Source organism: Leptosomus discolor, chromosome 2 (assembly GCF_034619465.1).
Source record: "Leptosomus discolor isolate bLepDis1 chromosome 2, bLepDis1.hap2, whole genome shotgun sequence".
Taxonomy (NCBI): domain Eukaryota; kingdom Metazoa; phylum Chordata; class Aves; order Leptosomiformes; family Leptosomidae; genus Leptosomus; species Leptosomus discolor.
This window is the reverse complement of record NC_141392.1, coordinates 42,915,272-42,941,405: the sequence shown is the minus strand read 5'-3', so window position 1 is coordinate 42,941,405 and position 26,134 is coordinate 42,915,272. Positions and strand designations below refer to the sequence as shown.

General features: G+C 37.9%; 1 protein-coding gene across 1 annotated transcript in view; it reads left to right on the top strand.

The window, feature by feature from the left end:
• RYR2 (ryanodine receptor 2) overlaps positions 1–26,134 on the top strand; it is a 323,964-nt gene that overhangs the window by 16,060 nt on the left and 281,770 nt on the right. Inside the window, exon 3 of the mRNA XM_086460401.1 lies at positions 6,554–6,658. Coding sequence (XP_086316527.1) covers positions 6,554–6,658 — 105 coding nt within the window. The remainder of the gene's footprint in view (positions 1–6,553; positions 6,659–26,134) is intronic.

Below are 26,134 nucleotides of genomic sequence, written 5' to 3'. Positions count from 1 at the left end.
GGAGATTGTGAGAGGGGAAAAACCGAAGAAGCAATTTCCTTCTGAAGGTTGTTATACCTTCAGTTTGTACAGCTTAAGTTTCAGGTTGCTAGTGAACTGTTCCACTGTGACCAGCAGATGACATTCACTATCTAAAAGTAAGAGTAGGGAAGGATTTTGGTCTTCACTGTTGTGCTAACTCACAGGGGGATAAAAAATAGTAAATCCTTGTGATAGGGCATCAGCTACTCTGAATGAGTGTTTATCTTTGATATATCAACAGAATGTATGCTCAGTGTATCAAGATTTTTTTCGCTGCTGGGTTTGTCAAATCTAACACTTCATTTATGAGAGAATTCTGCACTTAGAAATGTGGATAAAATAGGGAAACTTTGTATATGTGACCACAAGAAGAGAATCCTTTTAAAAAAATAAAACCATCAATTGTTTAGATCAGCTTAACAAGATATGTTATAGCACCAGGTGATCAGCATGTAGTGGCATAGGCAACCAATGTGATTCAAAAGAACCACTGAGGACTTGGAGCTGTCTTGTGTTCTAGGCTCTGAAAATGATTGATTGCAGTGTATTTGGATCTGACCTCAGTTCCACTGCTAGCTGTTTTTCCCTGTGTTGGTCTCCTTTTCCCCCTTGTTTTTAAATTTTTTAATTTTTTTTTTTTAATTCCAGGCACTATTCTGTTTTCAGCCTCCTGGTATTCCTGTGATTTTTTCAGTTTTGTCCCCTGAAACAGCTGTCCTGTGAACAAGGAATCTTTAGAGCTTTCAATTGTTGACAAGAAACTTTTCACTATGTGAAAAATGACATTTTTCAGGAAGTAGAATTTGACTGGATTTTCTAAGTTTTTCCTAGAAAAAATGAAAAGCATACTTGTGAGAAAAGGCCATTCCCTTGTCAAACCACTCTTCCAAAAACATGAGGGCATTACATTTTTTAGATACAGTAACATAAAAAGGTTTGGATGTTGAAAACTTCTCTGCTTTTGATGGAAACAACTGTTTCAGATGGAATATCCTATGAGTGCTTTGTACAGAAGCACTGGTTTCAGACTGAAATAGTAGTAAGCAACTGAAAGCAAGTTTTTTGTAGGAGGTGGCTGGGCAACCTTCATGGCCTGCTAATGATAAACATGCAGGAGCTTCATACTGTTATTGAAAGGTCCTCTCTTCTAGAACTGAAACTGTAAGACTCATAATTCATTCTTTGTCTTTTCAGTTTTGGGATTTGGTGAATATGATTCATCCTATTTGGCTGACAGGACTTGTCAGAGGCATGTATTTCTGTACCAGGTCCATCTTTTCAATGACAAGCTTGAAAACATGGAAAGCTGTGCTTTCTATCTAGATTCCTACAAATGGATATTTTTACTTGGTAATATTGAGTGTGTTTCATCTCTGTCACCAGACAGAATCTCATTTAAGTAGAAAAAACTACCAAATAGACTGAGATGTTTAAATTTAAATGCAACTTGAAAATAGATGATGGATTCAAATTTTTTCAGGCTACTCCCACAAATAGGACTACAGATGTTTTGCTTATATTCTGTACTAAAATTAATTTTCTGAATCCTCCTACCTCTCAAAGTTAGGCATCTAATAAACGTGCTAGTTTTAAGGAAGTTATAAACACCCACATCTCATTTTTTGACAATGATGCAAACTGTGGGTGCTTTGTAAACGAGTCTGCTTAGGTGGGTTTTTATGCACTGGTGTGTGAATATTTAGTATACAGTTAGAGATTAAATATCTGCAAGTCCATTTCATTGGGAATTTGGTTAGAAGAGAAATAAAAATAACTGTAAGTCTAGGAAGACAACTAGGCAGCTTGCAAATAGCTAGGAAGATAAATGAAGCTGAGGTAAAGCAGCTTATTAGACATGGAATTGTGTTTGCAGATGTGATTTATTATTCTTGAGTCTCGTACAAATATTTATGAGAGGCAGAAGTTCAGTTTACATTTACAAGATTATATGCACCATATTATATGAGCAGGTCATATGTTATTGTGTCTTGTTAGCACTGCATGGTCATCAGAGTAATGACAGTGGGACTGAGTTTTGCATCTCAGCCTCTTGCTTTCATTGTCACCACACTGGAGTATGATATGCTAGTAAATAATAATTCACAAAGAACTGAAGTAGTGTGTAATGAATACATCCAGTATGAGTCAGTTGTGGGTTGAACTAGAGTTAGAGATATTTTAAAATAGCATTTCAAAAGCTTTACTTGAAACACCTTTTTAATAAAGGGTATGATTATCTAATTTGCAAATCTACCTCCTACAGAGTAAAGCATAATTTACTATGCAAATATTACTACAGAAAATTACTGTACACAGTAAATATAGTTTAAAATGGTGGGAAGAATAAAGCATTCTCAAATTTTCTAAATAATCCAGCAATTACTCCAGTAATAGATATGCTTTAAAAATTACGGATGAGAATTACATTATTTTAATTTGTCTAATTTTGCTGACTGTGCTATTGCAAACAATGATGAAGCGTCAATAGAAAAGGTTAATAGTACTTTATTTTTCTCCTAGCAGAACTGAATCTCCTTTTGAAATTTAATATACAATTTCTAGTTTATTTGTGCAATAACCGATTTTTTTAATTAAGCTACTCACATACTAGGTTCTAATTACGACTGACTAGATTGTCTGGACAAATAATTGATAACAAGACAAATCTTGTAAACAAAAACTAGCAGAGAAAATCAGTAATGTTTTAAGCTCTGAGAAATACTGGGTTGCTACTTAATAAGTCACCACATATTTTGTGTTTAAAAACATTAAAATATAATAAATTTTACGAGTATGTCAAAAATAAATTGAAAATAAATAATTTTTAATACTCCCATTGTTTATCAGAATTTTCCACTGATCTTTTTGGATTACAGTTAAGTGACAGAGATTCCCTGAACTGTCCAAGGACCTCATTACATATTCTGCCACAAAACGAAACAAAAAACCCTTTTGGAATAGGAACTATCTTTCTATGCCTTCATTTAGAAAGTTACTTCGAAAGATGAATACAATAAAAATTGTTCAAAACGAAGATTGAGGATTACCAATGTGGTTATTTTTGTGTGTTGAGATGTCTGCTTTTGAGCACTGATCATTTTTTGGGGGTATAAATTGTGTTCTGCTCTCAAATTAAAGAGTTATTATTACCATTAAACTGCTGGAAATTTCCAGCTAGTTACAGATTGCTTTGGTATTTATTAAAAGTGCATTAGTGGGTGGTTGTTAGACATGTACCAAAATATTTTCTTTAAAATTCTTTATTATTTAATAGTGTATTCATAGTCTAGCAGAGCAATCACTAAAATATCTGTCTACACATTTGACCTGTCCTCAAAAAAGCCTTATATTACAAACTGATTGGTACAGGTTTTCTTTGCAGCCCCTAGAATATGCAATCACTTTCCAGACTGGGAACTAAATCTACTATGTAACTTGTATGAAAATATCTTTTAATAGAGGATATTAGGCTACCATATAGTACAGAATATATTTATTTTTCGTATTCCTTCCTCTGTCTGTGTGAGGTAATAGGAGAGATAAGGTAGATAATCAGAGGACTGGCCAAGACTGTGTTTCTTCCTCCTCGTTTTTATTTTATGCTTTGAAGAGGTGGAAAATGCACTGTGAATAAATTTTTAGTGTACTTAAATGACGGTTTAAAAATACCAGGAATTACTGTTTTTTGGAGGGTTAGATAGAAGAATAGGAAGATGGAAGAATAGGAACTGTCAATCTCTGTCTGTATGCCAGCCTGGAGCCTCATCTTCTAAATCCAGAGCTTTAAAAAAAACAGTATTAAAATGGACTGTGTAGGGGTGAGCAGAGATGTAACTGTATGAGCTAAATGTGTTGGCAGTTCTGCATCTGTCCTGTGAATGTCCATGCCATGACTGTTGTACACTCTATGCAGCCATGCCTACTGGATCTTCAGCAGAGCAGATTTGGGTGAGAAACTGCCAGAGAGGAAGAGTACAATTCACACGCTCACCACAAGCATCAGTTGCTGCATCTTCCTTCAGCTCTTGGGGGAAAACACATTGCTTTCTGAGGGCAACACATTGCTCTCTGAGGGCCATTGGATGTCTGGGCATTCATGCGATAGAGATGAGGTGGGACAATGTGCTCTCTCCTTTGTCTCGAGAAAAAGAAACTTGTTCTAACATTTTGCTAGACTGTAAGAAGGTGCCTCTTTCACTTAGATAAAGCATGATGATCTCATACGTACTCTCTGGGTGCTCAAAGTGTGCCTTGCTCATTCTGCTATGAGAATAGCAGAAAAATGTTCATTGGGACATCAATCCTCAGTTTTAATGTGGAGGGAAGAAAATGTTTATGGCTGTCTTGAATGTAAAGGAGACTGGAACAAATGAAGGAGAAGTGTTGTAGTTATGTTGGCTTGATCACTGCGTGAGATGATGCAGGATTTTCCATATTTTAGAGCATATAACCTGTAGGGTAGGTTTAGTAGTAAAAAATTTTCATATGTCTCAAAATTGTATGCAAGAGATATTCTGCCAGCAAAAATCTTGCTTTAAGTAATGGTAGGAACATTGTTATGGAGACTTTGTTTGCTTATATTTGTTTGCTTATAACCGAGCAGATATATAAAATGTAGCCTTGTCTCATTTCTGAGCACGGTGTAAGGAGCATCTTTTTCTGTTTTGTTCAGACTCTTTGTTTGTCAGCCAGTCTTCACTGGGGAGAATTGAGGCTGAGCTGGATGTCAGGCAGTTCATTTCTGTGAGGCTTTCTAGAATGGAAAGTTGTACTCATGTTTACTGAGCAGAAACAACACCTTGCAACCCATGACCTTTGAGTGCTCTCTTTTCTGCTTTGTAAAATAGGGGCTAATGATAGTACTTATGTTAGGATGATGTTTTGAAGAGAATCTAGTTCGTCATCTGTTGGCCTAATACTAGCATGAAAAGCGCTGTTGTAGTATCTTGAGTAACTTCAAAAGAAAAATGGTAACAAGAACACTGATAAGTAGAGGCCTGATTCCAAAAGAGTTGGCTTAAAAATATTTCATGCCTAAGTATCATTGCGTAAGTCAGCCAAATCCCCTGCAAAAGAGGATGCTTTTTAATGCTTTTTGATCTGGCTAAAACTTTAATTTAAAATACCATTTTACATTAATTTTATTGAAATATAAATAATCAAAGTTTATGACAAATCTTTTAGTTAATAAACAGACTTGAATTACTGCAGTTAGGAGTTATGAATAGCAATTTAATAAGCTATTAAGATTGTGAGGTATTCTGAGTAAGCTAACTTCTGAAAAAGAGGGAATGAAATGGTTTTGCAGCTACCTTTTATGATTTAATGTTTGAGGCCTTGGAAGAGGCCTCTTCAAACTGTATGCAGTTTGAGTAAATGTGCAGTTTTACAATTTTAGCAGTGAAAGCATTCATAGTGTAAAAAACTGATTTCAAATCATCAGTAAAAGTATTCCTAAACTAAAATATGCAACTAACATGAAAGAATTTCTGGAGGCAAGAAAAGGTGTGTAGGAGTTGCATATTCTTCTATTAAGAGAAGAAAAGATCCCTACTTAAAATCTACTTTTACTTTGCTACTTTGTAACTTAGACATTGCTATTACAAACCTCTTTCAATTTTATTATGAATTTTTATGATAGTCTGGAAAATTAGCTTTTCAATAGTTCAATGATTTTTTTCAATCATGACAAGTTAAATATTTTTTTTTGTAAGACTCTCTAGTTTTATCCCACTTAGAACAGAATATGGTAAAGCATACTGCCCTGCAAGGCTGAGAAGCTACCGCTTAGCCTTGATACCGTGTCTAAAGTTTCTGCTATAGAAAATTAATCTTGACCTGAAGACCATCAAGGATGAGGTCTGGCTACTCCTGGTAGCCTAAAGACTGAATTTTGTTACCCACAATCTGAGCATAATGTCTAAGGCATACGTTCCATATGCTAATGTCCAAGCAGAGATTTCACCACTTTGCTTGACAGCCGTTGGCAGTGTTTTCTACTCACAGGGTGAATTTTTCTCCTTAGTATCTAAGTGTAATTTTGTTTGGTACAATTTGTATTGCTGGTCCCGTTCCTTTCAAGGAGCACCTTTAAGAAGAGTCTGCCTCCATTTTCCATGAAATTGCCACTAGATTTTTAAAGAAAACCATAAGATCCCCCTCTCCTCTCTCTCCTCCATCCAGGTTTATTGAGCTCGGCTTCCCCAGCCACACAGGGTGAGTGCACCAGCCCCAACTATCATGGTGATCCTCTGCTGAACTTGATGCAGTTCATTGGTTTCCTTTTTTTATTGAGAGTGGGACTCAGTACCCCAGGTGTCACCTTGCAAATACTGAGCAGAAGGGAAGAATCCCTTCCCTTCGCTTGCTGTCTAAGCCTTAACTGTTGCAGCCTAGTATGTGGCTGGCTGTTATAGCCTCAAGGATATAGTAGATCTTTCAGAGTCATAGAAAGTGAAGGAAAATAGAAGCACTGAAAATGCTATGTTGCAAATCTGTCACTAATGTGATCTCATGTTTTTCTTTCACCTAGAATGTTCCACCTGATTTGTCCATCTGCACCTTTGTGCTGGAGCAGTCTCTGTCAGTACGGGCCCTTCAGGAAATGCTGGCTAACACAGAAGAAAAGGCAGAAGGGGTAAGTAATTAAATATTCACTTTTTTGTGTCTTGCAAGATACAACTTTTTTTTTTGTACTGTACTAGAAATTTCATGACTGGCACAAGCTTATATCATCATGCATTTGTTATGTTTAACTTTCCTCCTTTGCTACAGGAATGGTCTGATTTTTTGAGAAATTCTGAACACTTGCAGCTTTCACTGAAGCTTGCTGGAGCTGTAAATTCCCAACAATTTCAATGTACTGAGGGTCAGCATAGACCTACCAGAATGTTTTAATTTGAGGTCTCAAGTGAGGTATCAAGTTTGATCACTTCAAAACAGCTAAGCTTTCTGAGGATTTCTGACTGTTATCAAGTGAGACTGTTAAGTAGTCTTAAAATGACTTGGATGGGTGCTGTTTTTCTCTGGAAATAATGAAATTGTTCTGTGTGGCCTGAGCTAAAATGTGCTATAACTCACCTTTAGAGCTGGAAATAGAATGTTATTGAGTCTTGGTGGACAAGAAATACGGAAACTAATGCATTTTTGCAGTCTGGATGGTAAAAGATATAGGAATAATGTTAATTGCTCGACTAGCAAATAGGTATTTACAAATAAATCATAGTAATTCATATTCTCTGCTGTGTAATTAATTTGATTTGTTATGATATTTGACCGTATACACTCTGTGGAGTTAATTTGAATTCCGTGCTCCGGCTCAAATCCTATAAACTGTATGTGAGAGGAGCGACTGTAGGCTTAGGAGTTATATAGATAGAAGTAGGGGTTTACCGTAAGTCTGTCACTCAAGAAAGCTGGCAAGAGAGAAGTATGCTTCTGATATTTCTAGGAATGCCTTGAGAAAGCAACCTTTAAACTAACATGGAGTTGTCAGTCCTATAAAATGCCAGGCACTAAGACTGAAAATGGTATTTGGGAAATTAAGTCCAGGAGCAGTCCCATGGATGGCTGAAAGTGTGTGCCGTCAGTGAGAGTTTGTTGCAAGGACTAACTCCAACAGCAAGAGAGTGAAAAGCACATCCGTGCTTCTAAACGGGGACCTCTCTTCCTTTAGTTTGTAAATACTGAAACCAAAAGCAAGCAAATCCACAGGAAAAAAAAAAACATTTTCAAAAGAACAGGCAAATACAGTCATATGTCAAAAATGACAGTCCAAACCCAAGGATGTGCAGTGATAACTGTGTACGGTTATGTGTGTGAAGTAAAGCAAGAGTTTTCTTGCTGTTTATTCCCACCAGATGTGGGCAGGAGCAGAAACTAAACAGAGTGTAGGGGAGTGCATGTTAAAGTAGTGCTATAGGGCAGAACAGAGTGAATGAAAAATTAAAAAAAAAAAACATTCAATTTTTGAATATGAAGTATTGAAATTTTTTTTAAAAATCATAACATTAATTGGCAGATTTTCTGTTGGGCTGTCTTTAGCAGAGTCTTAGGGCCAACTGTTAAGTGAGTATTTACTCTTAATACAGAGATCATACCCAGAGAACATGGGATAAAGAACCAAGTTCTCTGCAGAATGGTTAGAAAACGTGAGCTTGGGCATTCTGCTGGGAAGAGGGCAGGCAAAAGAGAGCTTTGTAGATGTCTCAGAACATTTACACTAGTTCTGGACTATTTTCTGTGCTAGATGTGAACAGAAAAAGACTTTTGTAGGGCACAGTGACTGATGGGACCTTCATACTCCAAGCTGGAAGAACCATGTTTGATGGTAATCTTGTATTTCCTGGAAACAATTACTGATGTTTTCTGTGTATAACCATGAAGGTCAGAGTTCTGGGCATTCAGATCTGTGCCTAAAGAAAAGTGATGACAGTTGTGCTGATGTACAATGCTCTCTACTCATGAGTCTTCTGAGGCATACACAAGAAAGATAAAGCAAAGAATTTGAGTGTGGTCATTATGTGATTGTTACCTGTTTACAGGGTAGTTTCCTGTGCTCTCAACATCTGTTAAACCCCAACACTAGGAGAAGATACAGAGCTACAGCTATACCAACCCAGATAGGTGGTGTTCACTGGGTAATGAATGTATTTCTACTGCAAATTTTGCCTGGCTTCTATGCAAATGCGTTAGGAATCTGCCTGTGTGTCTCTTGCATACTGATGTATTGATATTAGAAGAGAATAATCTTGAAAATAATAGATTGTACATCAATAAGGTTACATTGTTGTCAGTGTAATTATTTGTCTTTCTAGTAAGTCTCTGGAAGCCAAGAATGATAATATTAAAATGACTGAATATATACTTGCTGATAAATTAACAGAACTGACATTTGGTATCTGTATGTAGTTTCTATGAAAAATATATGAAGATTTTCTTTGCATTTATAGGTGTTTATCATGGCGTAGGTGGCCTCGTATTTGTTTGAAGTAACTGTAAGAACATGTGAGTTTTGCATTTAATGACTGATGTGGTTACTATTATGAGAAGAGGTAATTTTGTACATATGTATAAAGCACTACTATCTTCCTGGAGCAGCATCAATTTTTAATTTAAAATAAGTGTTTTCTTTCATTTAGGAGAATAAAGTATGGCAATTTCTTGAGATACTGTTGCTATAAACTGGATTCAATATGACCTCAGGTTTGTAACAGAAAAAATCCTGCAATGGGAGGTCTTTTCAGTCCTCAATTACTTTTCATGACATTAGAAATCATTAAGGCGGCTGTGTTTAAAAGTGGTCTCCTTGTGCTTCTTTGCTTTTTGTGTGTAATCTCTTGAATGCTGCGTTTATATAATAGGTATTATTATATAACGGGTAAGTCAGCAGTAATGAAATGGTTAATATGAACAAAATCTCATGCTGACTTGAGTCAGAACAATAAACAGTTTTTCTTGTGCTTAAGAAAGAATACCTATGTGCACTAAGAGAATTTAATTTTAATTCTCGATTAGTATGTATTAAATGTTCAAGATTACCTCTGCAGTAAACACTTAACTTTTTAGTGCCAAAAATCCAAAAATGAGAATTTCCATACTTTGAGATTGGTGTTCCATCTGAGTATACCTGCTTCTCGCTCCTGAATCACCTAAATGCTAGTATCAAAGGCAACAGTGCAAAACGAGTGAAATTTCATGAGAAAGAATGTGTGTAGTGCTCTGTTTCTTCCAGCCCTAGGCACTGTGTGGTTATATTGTGCTCACATTTTATAATTTCCCTTTAAAATACTATACTTAGCTCTGGCAGTTTATTAAAATGTTGAAATTCATAGCTTGGTTGTATGGTTTTGGTTTAAAAAATAGAACTACAACCTGTTTTGTTTGCTCAAGCAGCATTATTTACACTTTTCATTTTAAAAAGGTAAATTTTTTATTTTGCTGAGGATTGAGTGCTGTAGTATGTACTATTATCGTTGGTTCATCCTCAGAGAAGAACCAGAAAAAGGGAAGGAAAAAGGGAGGAATTCTGTGGAAAGAGAGTAGTAAATAATCACATAAATGAAGGTTATTGTTACATGTGTGCCTGGAGTCTGGTGTCTGGTCTCTTAGGCAAGCAGAATTATAGCTGCTCTGTCCTACACGGGCCTACAGCCTAGGTATTATTTTGTAATTATTGTGACTTGATTTTTGAGTGTAACTTTTTATTATTAGTAAAGCAAGTGAAATATGAAAATGGAAATTCTTATGTTTTTATAAAGCGTTTAAGACCAGAAAAAGCCTTCGGGTCATCTATTCTTAGCCTGATCATTAAATTTTTCTAGTGAGCCCTCCTCAGAGCAGAGTGCCTTGTTTTTCACTATAGCTTTATCAGCCTGAATGATCCTGAGAAAGTGAATCCACAGCTTTTTGGAGTAACTTAGGAACAGTCATCACAAGATGATGTAACCGTGTTTTGCTTCTGATTCTTTTTATTCTGATTTTCTGTTGGGTTTGTTTTTGTAGTGGGGGGGGGGGTTGTGTGGTGGTGTGTGGTGGTTTTTTTTTTTTTTTTTTTTAAATCAGATCTTCCTTTACTAGATTCAAGAGCTCTAACACTTAGTACTTTCTCCTTGTGAAAGAGCTGAAATGCCACAATCAAATAAGTTCCTGGAAATTTTCCCTAATTTTATTAGTAAATGAAACCTGGCTATCTATTCATTAGTACTCCTACATTCAATAACTCTGAGATTTCTGGACAATATAAACAATATTAGAATATAGAAACAGGGATATATAGTTACATTCTTCCAGATGTGATGGATATTGGGTAGGAGAAAGGGACCAAACTTTACATCCCTGTAAGTGGAAAGGAAGGCAGAGTTGGCTGTCTTACATTATCATCAAGTGCTCCTGTGCTGGTGTGCCTTCTGCACTGCTGTCTTTTGCTCAGAAGAGGTGCCACAGGTACACGGGAAGGCAGTGGCCAGGTTTCAGGTGTGAGGAAGAGATTTATAATTCTGTGGTTTCATTCAGTTTTGATTTTTAAACATCATGTTCATAAAAGTAAGACCGCAGACCTATACATAGTATGCTATTACCAGTCTCGCCTTTTATGACAAGGAAAATGCTTTTCTTATGTCCTACTCAGACGGTCCTGCCTGTATATCCAGGGATTGCCTTAATTCTTATTTTCAATATGTCGTGTCTTGCTGATACTGATGATTCACAGAAGATCTTGTGATGACTGATACCTTTAGATCTAGCATGTGCATTTCAGCCATGATATATAGCAGGCAAAGTAGGTGATGATGCTGGTTATTAACAGTTTCTTGGCCAAAATCAGGGCCAGCATGCATACTCTTGAGGAAGCTTGCCTACTTTAAGTCTCTGTTGGTGACATACAGGTGAATTGTCCAGATTCTACAAAATTCTCCACCAAGTCGCTTTTCTATTTTATGGCAGTTCTAGAGCTGCCAAAAGAAAAGGTATCCAGACATATTTGATGGAAAATTATCAGGTATTTTCTTAGCCTCAGTTGCATCAGGAAATGATTTAGGCTTTTGTCTGAAAGGTTTTTGAAATAATTTGCAAGCAAACATATAAAATAGCTATTAAGATAAAAATTTGCCAAGATGATATGCAAAGTAAAATGAAGTGTAAGGTAACCTTCGTAAAGGCCATTGCTACTAGCTCTTACTTGAAATATATTTCAAAGGGTTTTTTTAATATGCTTCAATTTATATGACTTTTTTTCTAAAGGGAGAATTTGAGGATTCAAAACACTGCTACTATCTGTATTTATATAACACGTGGCTAGCTTGAATTTTCATTCTATTCTAATGCATTTGTTACTTCAAAGAGATCAAAAAAAGTTTTGAGTGCAGTGACTAAGTACAGAAAATTAAATTAACTTGGCATTTAAAGGATATTTTACCATAAGTGAACAAACACACACTGACATGTCGTATTTGCTACAAACAAACAAAGACCTGCTTTTCTTCTGAAATGAATAAGACCTTGTGATTCCTTGAGTTACACTTGCTTTGCTTGGGTTTTCTGAAATATATCCAGCAGTCTAATGATACAAATAACATACTATTTTGCCTTGTGATGTCTTTAATATTCCTTTATGATAATTATCATAAATGAGGCCATTCAAATTTGGAGACTTGTAAGTTGCGTGCTGTACCTGTGTGAACAGATGATACGTATCTATCTATCTATCTATCTGATACATGTAAATACATGTGGTATGTGGCTTGCTTTCACCTGCCAGTATGGTGTGCATCTTTGTGTGGATGGGAGATGTTATATGCCATGAAGAGGATTGTTGCTAACTGCACCTTTTCATTGAACTGATTGAGAACTCTAGGTAAACTGTCTTTCACAGCAGCTTTAATTATTTCTGTCAGCAGTGGTAAAGCGTTCTTTTCATACTGGGCTACCAGAAGATGAGTGTGTGCCATGCCATCCTAATTTTATTGTTGTACCATCCAAGGCAAAAATCTCATTTTATTGGGAATGTTTAGAATAAGAGGTGCCTATTCTGGTGAGAGCTTCTGGAGCTCTTGTTTGCTGACCCGTTCTTTGTTCTGCCAACAGGAGGTGTGTGCGTGGGATTTTTTTTGTTCAGGTATATATAGAAGAGTATGTGACTGCTAAGGGGTTTGGTGTTTGGATTTTGCTTTTTGGTGGGTTTTTTTGTTTGTTTGCTTGGTCTTGGTTGTTGGGGTGGGGTTTTTTGTGGGGTTTTTTTTGTTGTTGTTTTTTTTCAATTTTATCAGCAGAGTGGGTAAAATGTTCAATTCCTCTGCTAATGGCTAGGCTTCATGCTACATGAATTGCTCTCTAGTAAAATCATCTACATGTGGAGTGTAATGTGCTTCTATTGGAATTTTGTTTCAGTGGCTCTTGCAGGACAGATGCACCAAACTCACTCCTTATGTATGGAACAAGATGAATTTCTCTGTTGCTTCTATGTCCTTTCACATCAAGTCTCAGCTTTTTGATTACTTACTAGAAAAAATGTACTACTGAAATTAAGTAAGGATTTCTTTGGATGTCATCTGTAGCAAGAAAGTGAATGTATATGTAGTTACAATTTCTGTACTTTGAATGATAACATGTACTATATACTCAAATACATCAGGATAGTGTAGGTCTCTCTAGCATTTGTATTAAGATGATTTTAAGCGCTTATTCAGGAAATCACACTGTATTTGTTCTTTACTTTCTGACTGGAAAACTCTGAGTAAACTTCAAGTCTTTTTTGTTATTTGTCTTCCTAGACTTCATTACATGGAAGAAAAAAAATTGGCTCCTATTTGACTTAATATGCTTGAAATTTGTTTACTTTTATGCAAAACGAAATGTAGGGTCAAATCCTTTCTTAGTTTTCTGCAAATTGATCTTAGTTGCCATATTGCTACTGAACGCTTCTATCTGTGGTTTTCTGCATTTTTTCCCAGCATTTGCACAGCAGCTGTGCTTTTCTATTCCTGTATGCAGTGGAGTTTTTCTGTGCTTGGAAGCTCTATCGTGTCGTCCTGGTTGGTAATGAAGATGTGAAAAACTCTTGTCAATGCCACTATCAGCTCCTGAGGGATGGTCTTACATGGGGTGGGGGAGTGGGAGGAAAAAAAAAAAAGACAAAAGTATCTTATTTCACATTTTCTTTCTTGGTAAAGACATTTAAGCAATTACAACAAATGCAGCATGAAGACTTCATGCTAAATGAATGTGCTGGAATTTCTCAGATCTGCTTTTCGACTGATTTGCACTTGTGCCATTCTGAGAGATTGAGGTTCAGAGCTGGAAGAAGGCTTCTGTTTGATACTTTTGAGTTTTGCAAACCCATCTGCAGCTGGACACTGGTCCTGAAAGCAGAAGACTGATGTGCAAGATGATGTTTTTGGAACATTCAGGCACTGTAGCACTGGGTTTTGAACACAGGGAAATCCAGGGTCAGTTCAGTTCTGCCATTGAAGTGGAATGGAAAAGCTATGTATTTGAGGGGGAGACAGTGAAGATGACCAAACCTTTCCCTGAGATTGCAACTTGGCAGAGCTCCAAAGTGGACTAGACACAAGGATTAAAACAAGAACTGGTTCAGAGTCCATGTGGTCCTAGGAAAGAAACTGAGAATAGCTGGACAAAATGCTACTGACTGAAAATCACTGGAGTGAAAGTCACTGAAACTGGCACTTTGATGTAATGAGCTGCCGTGAGGACAGCTGAGTAATACTGACAGAGAGATTGGAGTGGGGAACTCAAGGTGTGCTGTAGGACTTCTAGCTTGGATGAGAAAATAAGGGGATTGTCTGTTTCTCTGCTTTTTACCAGTCAATTCCATAGGTATTACACCCTTGCCATCTATAACTTATAGCTAGTTAACATAAAGGATGGTAACAAACTGATGCCATTCAGTAAAGATTCCCTGTTAAATCCTGGAAGAGTTGATGGGTTTGGTTTTGGTTTGTGGGGGTTTTTTTGGTTGGTTGGTTGATTGTGGTTTTTTTTTTTTTTAAATGAAATTTAAGCAGAGATAAATTGAAAATGGCATAAACTTGTCATTAGAGCCACGAAACTCATTTGTTGCAGTGGTTGGAAATAATGTATTTAGGCAAAATATAAGATAAAAAGATAAAAACCCTCAAACTGTGGTATTCAAGTGCTCTTCCAGAATGCTGGAAGTGTCTCAGTTTTGCTACACAATCCTATGTAAAGCTGAGATTAGTCTCTTAAACCACTTGTATTCTTAATGCTACTAGTTGGTTCTCCAAAGCTATTAACACCAAGTTTTTAAACCAGTATAGCTAAGCAGTTATAATCGGTAAGGCAAGCAGTGATTGCTAGTTTTATTGTTTCTGGTTTTGTATGTCTTCATATCTCAGGACTGATTTGTGCAGGTGTTGAGGACTGTAGCTGACAAAAGATATGCATAAAATGTGAAATAATGTTAGAAATAGGGTCCTAGATGTCTTAAACTGAACTCCCTGGTTGTGTGTATACTTTGATTTTAATGGATCCATGCTTTACATTCTTTAAATGTATTGATATGTCAGCTGGGGTATTGTGAAAATCAAATTAATATTTCTGAGATCAGCATTACAGTGGTGAACATTATAAACTTGATGGCATTTAATCATTACATCTTTAGGAGAAGTTTTTTTAATCAATAGTCAGTTCAATGGTTGGACACTCAGCTGGGAGGAAATTAAATAGTAAGTGACCACCCTCTCTTCTACATGTGGAATGAGACAGAGTTGATGTTGAAAAGGTAATGGACATGTGGAAGGCTGAGCTATAAGACAGTGACAGGAATGTACTGAAAGTAAGATTGCATAGGTGGCTTCTGTCACTTTCTCTCTTTTTAATGTTTGCCTTAATTTTATTAACTTTTTTTTTCAGTAAAAATAAGCATAATTGTTTTGAAAATGCAAAAACTTGACACTTTAGCTTTGTAAAAAGTGTTTTGAAATATAAATTGTTCGTGATTATATATAAATTCTTGTCTGTAACAGCTCTCCTATTACTGACTGTACAAAGTGCAACTTTAATCTCACAGCTGAGGCAAGGCCTGGATAGTGTAATACTCAAACATTGTATTTTCCTCCTCTTAAATGCACACGACTGTAATCTGAATTATTTGTAAAGACCAAGACCTTACATTAAACAAACTATAACTTTAATTTTTTGCCAAGTTATACAATTATAATGAGAATGGAAATAATAATTATGCAATATTTTAAAACCGATTGTTTATAATGCTGTGTAAACATCTCATAATACATATGAAAGGTCTCCAAATCTACATTTGCATTATAATGGTTTCTTGTAGGGATAGCTTTCTGCTATATTTGGCTAGGTGGATGCAAAATTAAAAAAATAGAGGGATCCTTTGTCTCATCTTAGTGGCTAATTATAGCAAGTTAAAAGAATATTTAGATGGCTGGTGCAAAATGCTGTCAGTGTTAGGAAACACATAGCAGTGCTATAGAGGCTGTGGGTGTGGAAAATATTAATGGTGTCTGCAGTACTGGGTAACAAGAAAGTAGTTTGCTGTCAGGCAGCTCTGCCAGATCTCAAAGCAGCTGCAGCTGGAAGATTACACAGGGGATTCTTCCTTTTGATATGTGTTCAGTGTGATGATCCTCCAGGAAGTAGCATACCGATACCTTTTGTGGTAATTAACCCCCCCCCACCCTAATCTTCAAATTCAGCCAAGATTCTTACTACTGTTTTGTTTCTAACTCTCCTTATCTTACAGGATTTCAACACCTTGGGGTTGTAGCTTTTGATGCTAATGATGCTGTAAATGCATCATTGACTTCTGTATCGTTCAAGTTAGCACATGTAGTCCTCCCCAAAGGGGTAACATTTGAACGGCAGCAGCATGGGTAGCATTTAAAAGAAAAGAAGAGATAGAGATAGAGATAGGACTGTGAGACTCAGTAGGACTGAAGAGACCAGATTCCTGTCCTGAACAGGAAATGGGAATGAATTGAGTTTGGGGAGGAGCAGAGTTCATCTCTATATTGCTTGCGTGGTGTATCAGAGTTCGTGATAAACGTGCATGATTTCCTGATGGCTGTCACTGAACATTGTCACTCAACAGGTCTGGATAGGTACTATAAGCATGAGCGTACGTCTGCATGTATGTAAGTGCATCTTCCCATGGCAATAAGAAATTTGAATCCATGGTAGCTGTAATAAGTAACATATGGTGCTTTGTTCATTAAACCTGTATGGGAAGGTATGGATGGAAGATTTATGTGCCCGCAAGGCTTGATAGCCCAACCTAAGGACATTCTTGCATAAGTCAACAGGACCCGTAGCTGAGGGGGTTGAGTAGTCACATTCTTGCATAAATCAACAGGACCCGTAGCTGAGGGGGTTGAGTAGTCACATTCTTGCATAAGTCCACCCACAGGGCAACGAGGAAGACCTTCAGCCGTCATCCTTAGGATCACCAGGAGGCAGAGAAAGACCCCCCAGCAACAGAAGGAACATGCGCAGAGTATCGACCTGATTGTGACATCACGAATGCAGGAAATGAGACTGTATATAATGTGCTTACACGAGGCGGGAAGTTGCGAGCCGTTGGCGGAGCGCAGACTCCCCGGCCGCCCAGCGCTGCCTTTGCTCTTGTTCGCTTGCTAATATAATAAAATTCGCATTGGATTTTGACACTTTAAATTGTCCGTGTCTCTACCTATCACAGTAGCTACATCACTGATTGAATCTACTGTATCTTAGCAAAAATGACAGGTCTGGTGAGGACAAGTGTTATTTCACACCTAACAACTATTTATCTGTGGAAAAGTGATTTCTTTTGATGCCCAGCTATTCCTTAGTGACTATGGTAGTCTTGATTCACTGAGAATGTGTGGTTTCTAGTTTTGGAAGGTTGTACTGGAGAGCTATCACATGTTTTGTTTCAATACAATACAATACAAAACCAAAGCCTTCCAAGCAGGTGAATGTATTTGTGTATTTCAAGTATTTAAGTACTACTGTGGTGTGAGAGATACACTACTGTAGGTCTAAAGTTAACAGGCAGATTTGGTTTTTGTTTCTTATTTTTTCCTTTACTTATGAGGATGGCAACAACTCTTGAGTTGGGGATGGGGGAGCAAAGTGAAGGAAATGAAGGGGTTTAGGACCAGGGGTGTAAGTGAACAGAGAAAGGCTGAGAGCAGGGAGCAGCTCTGTTTGCAGAGGTGAGATTCTGCCTCTGTGCTCCAGGTGCCTGATTTATAGCCTATGCTGGGACCTGAGTGCAACAGAGGCTATGAACCTTCACAGGGGCACTATCTTGCTTTTTTGAATGGCGGGATCATCCACCTCAGCTAAGCTCACCTCAGAGCAACAGGGTTGCAGAGCTTGGGATGAGCTTAAAACTCAACAGGAACTATAAACCAAGATCTTGCCATGGTGTGCATCAGGATCGCTCGGCTTTTACTAAACCTGGATTTTAGTTTTGAGCATTTGAGCTGCCACTCTGCGGGAAGGGTCTTGTCCCAGCGAGGGGCAGGACTGCAGGCTCTTGGGCAGCCCTCGCTGGGAGGGGAGCTGCCAGCCTGCTGCACCCCCTTTTGTTGCTGTGATGGGTAGTGGATCCTTCACCAGCAGGCTCCATTTTGGAGTGTCTGCAGGATCTGAGCTGCAGTAGAGGTTCCTGCTGAGTTCCTACAGGCAGTCTGGATTGAGTCCCTCCTGTTTAAAAGCATGCTTGTTAAATATATAAATTCACAGACGCACACATACGTTTAGGTTTAAAAAAGGGGGTATGCTCTTTTTGACTCTTCCCGAGCTCTTTGTAGGTATCTTTGCTTTTAGAGTATTGTCAACATGGTTAGAAGGGGAGATATTGTGCTCATTCATTGCTTTTGTAAGGCCTTTGATGTTGATCCATGAATGGGTTTCTGATAAACGTGTGACAGTTGCTGAGCTCTGAAGATTATCCTCTCTTTCCATAGCAGTCTTCTTTTACTGCCTAGCTAAGGCCTTTTCCAGTGTTTCCTCGCTAGGCAGTTAGTTGCCCTTTAGTCCTCCAAATAATTGTCATTCTCTCTGTAGATAAGACTGAAAATATCTATCTATAAATAGATAAGACTTTGTTTTCCTTTTTCATGTGAAGGTAGTAAAAGCTTACTGCTTACATTTCTTTATGGAAACAGCATACTTTGAAATAGGCAGAGCAAACCAAGAAACTTGAAAAGAACAGGGGATACTCAGGCTGCTACCAGTAAACCTGGCTTCTGTTAGGTTGTCATCTGCTTTAGACCTAATTTGTTTGATTCATGAAGTCCTGTATTGTGTATGATTTTTGTAGTTAATGCTTGTTTGTGCAGATACTGCTGATGGCATGGAATGTGCTTATAATTATGGCAGTGGATGCAGCTTCCACTCCTGAAGCAGCCTTTGGTAGCTGAAAGTCTTGTTGATAAGTATGCAGAATGCTTACTTTTCTTGAAAGAAGTTTCCATTTAAAAAATATTGGAATGAGTCACAGAAGATAACAGTACATGCAGAGCAGAAGGAAAGGGACAAATTTGGAAATCCTGTTTTTTCACAGTTTTTTTAGTGGTGATTATTTAAAGTGCTAAATTCACGTAACCTAGTGTATATGTAGATCATTTAGCAGCAGACTATTTTAGTTAGCTGGGTGTGCATTTTTGTTGTTCTTATAAAATTCTATTTTCAGGTGATGTGTGTTTGTTAGCTTATAAACAGTTTGCTGTGTATAGCTCAGCTTCTTCAAAAGAACTTGTACATTTGTCTGAATTGTAATAATGTCAGTTCCTATAAATCCTCTGGCTGTTCCAAGGAATTTCAGGTAAGGTTTCTTATTCTCTCTCCGCTAGTCATGTGTCACTATTTTTTAGGTACATTGCTCAGTGAAATACAAAGCCTTCATTTTAACAAAAGAACCTCTTGGTGAGTTTTGAGATCTTCAGAGGAACATACAAGGTAGCCAGCATTTGCCTCTGCCTAGGAGAAAGACCACAGTTCTCTTTCTGTAGTGATCACACAGGGTGCAAAATTCTGAGTCCTTTCCCAGCATGGTTTGAAACTGGAGTCATCAACTCTTGAACTGAATATTTAGCAGATTCCTAAGTCCTGGAACTGTCTAAAGTATGTAGGTGAGAGACTTTACTGTTTCTTACTTTTCTAGGAATGGTGTTTGGTAGGTTTTTGAAATTCTGCCATTCAAGTTTCCCAGTGAGAATTTGAGGCAAATTGACTTAATGTTTAAATGCTTCATCCACAGTGAGTTTACTACGACCTCACCAACCCCCTCATGCTTGCAAATGCAGTGTTTTGGACAGCTTAATAAATGCTAAAATATTTTTAGAGCTTTTAACAAAGAAATCAAGAATTTTAACACAATAATCTGAGTATCTTGGTTTTCAGGATCATTCATTTCAGATCAGAAGTATTCTTGTCCCTGATTACTTTGGTAGTTCACTAAATTTTGTGAAATATAATGTTGCTGAATTTTTTTTTCCCTTCAGATAACTTATTCTGTTGTTGGGGAGTGATGACTATTCTGTACTTTCGTTCGAATTTTGTGAGGTCGAGGAGAAAGTTCTCAATGTTTCTGCTAATTGGAGGAATATGCTATGAACCAAATTTACACAACTTGGCATGAACTCTTTTTATTTGCACTTATGTTTGGATAGGAGAAATCGTCCTGTTGTTTCACAGCTAAGTGTGTAAGACCTGTAAATTGGTTATCATAATTGTGTACTGGAAGTTGCTAACACATTTCTTTGAATCTTTTGGTACATATTTCAGATGGTGAATGCAACAAATAACCCACTCATTTGACTTGATGTTGTAGCCCTACATTCTCTATGTCCAGACTCGACATTGCACAGCCTTTTTGTAGTGTTTCTACGCTGAGGAAAGTAACATGTAGAAAATATCCTTGTATGCTATTACTGCAGGAAGTATGAGACTCCTGTGCTGCTTGTGACTCTTTGAGTATTGCAAGAAGCTGCAAAGTAGAAAACAAAACTATTAGGGAACTGAGACCTTGGTGTGGAAATGACAGTTAAAACACAGGCTTGCTCCAATTCAAGATTGCACACTGTTTAGCCTTTTTGTAGCTTAGATATCTGCACCTACCCAGCTTGCTTGATCCATTCCCAACTCATGAATACCATGGCATGGGCTGAGAGGAGAAAGAGAGCATGCGATAGACTTCCTACTGAGATTTCTTCTGAAATCCCGGTGACTTTGCCTACTTTTTCCAGTGAAATTGTAATCACTTTCATAGATTATTTCTGGCTTGAAGTAAATATTTAAAAGCTTGAGCAAAGGGTTAATGGAATAAACTGATTTGTTGATCTTCGCAGTAAAATTTGATCATTTCTGCTAGACACAGTTTGTCAGTGAAGTAGAAGAATTCTCTTGTTATATGCTAAAACATTTAGGAAAGCATTTCTGACCTTTATTATTTTTAATTATTCTCCCCCCCCCCATCAGTTGTCTTGTTCAGAATGTCTTTTACCACAAGCTGCTCTTTGAAATCTTTTGTGGATAGGACAGTGTTTAAGGGCTTTCCTTGTAACCCGAAATGCAAATCTCCTGAGGATTTGGAGGCTACAAATATAGCTGGTGGTTTGAGCCGAATACAGTAGGAAGCATTTTATAAATTCTTTCTCTCATGCTTATTCTGCATGTATTTAAAGGAGTTAAGAAGTTTTGATTAATAACCATCTCCTTTTTATAATCTAACTGTGTTTCATGAAGGGAACTTTCAGTGCTTTTGTTTCTTAATTCTGGGTGGATTTTTCATTTCTATGTTTTCTGTTTTTCTTTTGGCGTATTGGATCAAGTCAGACTGTGGACAAGATTAGACTAATCAAGAAGTCAGATTCAGAGAGCCAAGTATGAAGGAACCCTACTGTAGCTGGGATTTGGAAGGAGCTTCCTGAAAATGAGATCAGGAGGGCGATGATTAAAGGGAGTGGTACAAACGCATTACATTCACTTGTGTCTAAGTGAAGACTTCAATCAGTGAGGAAATGCTTAGCTAACACTTTCATTTGTTTTGCAGCTTGGTGTAACTAACTTTGGCTGTCTCTGTGCGTAGTTCAGCGGGCTTTTAATAAATAGCATGGTATGCGTTGAATTAATTATCTTTCTCATATAAACCTGACACTGATTTTTGCATTGATTTCAGAGTACAGCAATAAAAAACGTATTTGGTTCTTTTGCGTTGGAATAACTTTTTTTCCCCAAATAGTTTTTGTAGATTTCTTTTGATAGCTTTTATTTCCTTACGCTATTGTTTTTGATTTGTTGTGTATTTTTCCACAACTGTGGGGTTGATAGTTTTTATACATTGTTGTCTCATTCCTGTTACTGACAGAAGATCTTAACTTTGAAGCAGAACTGACTGAGCATTATACAGCCTGGTTACTGACACTAATACCTGAGTTTTCTTTCCTACTTTAGTAACATTAGTTCCAGAATGTCCTTGTTTTCCTCTAGACATTGCAGTCCCTGAAATGCAGACTGAAATAATTCCTGGACAACGTAAGAAAATGGCCAGAAAACAGCTATGTCCGTTAACTTTTAAATAAAAGTCTGTTATATCATGGTAAAGCATTGTAATTAAGGCTAGGAGGTTTTCAGATTTGTGCATTCGTAAATCCATCTCAGACCTTATTAAGAGACTGAAAGCATTTGATTCCACGTGTTGTGTGTTCATTCTAAGCTAAGCTGTTTCTGTAATATGAAAAAATTTAATTTTTCAACCTTTGCTCCAATATTTGACAACTTCATTTTTCAGGAAGATGCTGTCTGCAGATACCCATTCAGTTAGGCAGAGTTCCAGCTAAATTGCATCATGAGCTTATTAACTCCCATCTAATCATCCAGTCATGGCTGATTAATCACTTCTCCTGGTGCCTTGTTTTAATAAAATCTGTTTTCCATGCCACTTACCAGCAAAATGCTGTCTAATTTTATGTGTGGGTTAATCTTTGCTGAAGAGAGCAAAATACAGCCCTTCTCTGATCTGAAGGGCCTTGTGTGGAGGCGTCATCCCGTGCAAGTGTCTTGCATGTAAAATTCTGCTTCTGTGTTTAAGGGATGGGTAAAACGTGTGTTTCCTCACAGAGCTGAAAAGCTTTGCCGTGCTATGGGGAAAGGAATGGAGGCATTTTCGGACAGGAATGCAACTGTAGCTGGTGGATTTTTGAATATTCAAATCCTCTGTCTCCAACTGTGGAACTCTGAATTCATTAATTACTTTGTATTAGTAAGCAGCAAGATAACACTGAGATCTGGCAGCCTTACCATTTTCTCAGCGTGGGAGGAGGGGGAAAGTAATTTCATCCCTCATGCAAGTGGGAAAAGGTAATACTCCCTATTTCTTTTAGTGAGTGTTCTCTATATTAATGAATAAGCCAAGTTACCACGTACTTCCTTAAAAAAAAATGGAGTTTGTTGGTTAAATGCACTCTTGACAATTTAACCTCTCTGATTTATGCTACAGTAACATAGTTAATAATGTATTTGAGAGCTAACAGCAGTTGTTGTGAGTATGACAGGCCAAAAATTTTTTTGGGCCTGCTAGTGGAACCTCCACATGTATGAAGAGTCAGAAACGAACCGGAGGTCTCTTAATATAATGAACTTGAGCTCTTTCAATTTCCTAGCGCTGATGAGAAAGTTTTATCTTTTGACAAGTCATAGATGCCGTAAGGCAAGAATTATTTTTTTTAATAAAACTTTTGAGCAGAAAATGCAAACTGTAGCTTCTTATTTCTATTGCTTGAGTGTTTTCATTAGTGTAAGCGTTGTCTACAGGTGCCACACATAACTCACTGAAGTAACAAAATATTGCAGCAGTAATTTTCTTCAGAAATTCTTTGGATAAGTCTTCATCAGATAGTGATGTGCCAAAAAGACACAGAGCTGGTACGTCCAGCAATGTTACTCTGTACTTGTTGCAACATCTGCCCTTCCAAAATTTTTGAATTTGTATAACCTAAATGCTTCTTACTGCAAAGAAAGTGAGAGAAAGAAGAGAAAGGAGGAAAGAGAAAGAAGTGGATCTCAAAGTATTTCATGCAGTGTGGGCTTTTCTGTCACACAGATGGACTTATCCAGCTGCCAGTGGAAAGCTTTATGAAAAGATGAGGTAGTTTAGAGGCTTATTTGACTTGAAGTCCTGACTATTCTTAGCTATTTTAGAGATGCCACAGTGCTAACAGGAGAACAGGAAATACAACAGAGGGGAATCAGATGGCCTTCTATGATAAAATGACAGGCTGAGTGGATGAGGGGAGGGTAGTGGATGTGGTCTGTCTTGACCTTAGTAAGGCCTTTGACACTGTCTCCCATCCCATCCTCATAGGTAAGCTTAGGAAGTGTGGGATAGATGAGTGGACAGTGAGGTGGGTTGAGAACTGGCTGAAGGACAGAGCTCAGAGGGTTGTGATGAGAGGTACTGAGCCCAACTGGAGGCCTGTAACTAGCAGTGTTTCCAAGGGTCAGTATTGGGGCCTGTCTTATTCAATATATTCATCAAAGACCTAGATGAAGGGACAGAGTGTATCCTCAGCAAATTAGCTGATGATATGAAGCTGGGAGGAGTGGCACATACAGCGGAAGGCTGTGCTGCCATTCAGCAATATCTGGACAGGCTGGAGAGCTGGGCAGAGGGGAACCAAATGAAGTTTAACAGGGGCAAGTGTAGGGTCCTGCACCTGGGGAGGAATAATTCCATACACCAGTACAGGTTGGGGGTCGACCTGCTTGAGAGTAGCTCTGCAGAGAAGGACCTGGGAGTTTTGGTGGATAACAGGATGACCATGAGCCAGCAATGTGCCCTTGTGGCAGAGAAGGCCAATGGCATCCTGGGTTGCATTAAGAATATGGGCAGCAGGTCGAGGGAGGTCATCCTCCCACTCTACTCAGCCCTGGTGAGGCCACACCTGGAGTACTGTGTCCAGTTCTGGGCCCTCCAGTTCAAGAAGGACAGGGAGCTACTGAAGAGAATCCAGAGGGCTATGAAGATGATTAGGGGGCTGGAGCATCTCTCCTATGAGGAGAGGCTGAGAGACCTGAGGCTCTTTAGCCTGGAGAAGACTGAGAGGGGACCTCATCAACACTTATAAATACCTAAAGGGTGTGTGTCAAGAGGATGGGGCCAGGCTCTTTTTAGTGGTGCTCAGCAACAGGACAAGGGGCAATGGGCACAAACTGGAACACAGGAAGTTCCGCTTGAACATAAGGAGGAACTTCTTCACTCTGAGGGTGGCCAGAGCACTGTAACAGGCTACCCAGGGAGGTTGTGGAGTCTCCTTCCCTGGAGATATTCAAAACCTGTCTGGATGCATTCCGGTGTGACTTGCTCTAGGCTGACCTTCTTTGATGGGGGAGTTGGACCAGATGATCTCCAGAGGTCCCTTCCAACCCCGACCGTTCTGTGATTCTGTGGAAAAAAAAAAAAGTGCAAACCTTTTGTGGATAAAATGAATACTGTCATTTTCTCCTCCATGCACCTTATTTAGCATCAGAAGTGATTTTAGCAGGCCAAGGAAGGCACAAAAAGAGTAAGACTTGGCTTTGATCAACTGCACTTTGATCAAATGTAAGTACTGGAAAAAAGAAGTGCAGTATTTTTGCATTCTGCTTATATTCAGGGAGAGGCAAGGACAGGAATAAAATCATTACCTATTTCAAATCACAGAATCATGACAAGCAAATATTTCTGGCCTGGCACATGGACGCTTCTTTTGCATGTGCTGTATTTGGGATGAGGATGTATGAGGATATATGGTATAAAAGCAAATATTTTTATCATCCCAGACAAGTTTCCTGTTTTGGAGGTAGATAGCAAGCCTTTTCCCAGCCTTACCATGACCATCGGATCTCTAATGTGCTCAAAGTTTTCTTTCTAGAATGGATGGTCAGTAAAAACTGATTTTGGAGGAAAAGGAAATTAATTTATTTCTTCTCAGTTAAATTTTATGATCTAGGTTGCATACAGAGAAAGAGCTAAACCAAATAGACATGAAAGTACAGCTCTTGAAGTATCCTGAAGTCAAAAGTCTGCAGTGGAAGATAACCCTGGGCTGGAAGAGTATACATATTATCAATTAACTTGTTGAACATTAAATTCAGGAAGTCAAGGTGTCTATGAAGATAATCAAGTGCTGTAATAGAAACAAAAATACTATTCAATTTGGAATCTAGTTCAGTTCTAGTTATTCTCATCTTACTTATCTCTGTTAGAGAGTTTTAGACAGAGATTGCGCTATATGTTCTCAGGTTCCTTAACTGAGAAATGTAAAAGAAATTATTAATTTTCTAACAAGATTTTCCTGCTTCGGTTCAGAAGAATGAATATAAGAAGCATAGAGGAAGATATAACATCCACTAGCTGGAATGCATTGCTTCATTGAGTTTTCAGGTAACAGTCCTATCTGTGGATTGTGACAGTATACCTGTTGCAGTTTTCATAAATAGTTGTAGAGGATGTGATTAGCCATAGTCAGCTAAGATTCTCGTATACTGTGTGGAATAAAGTTCCATAGTGTTTTTGTATGCGGCTCAAGGTGATGAACAAAACCAGAATACAGAACCCAGAGTACGGAATGGTAGG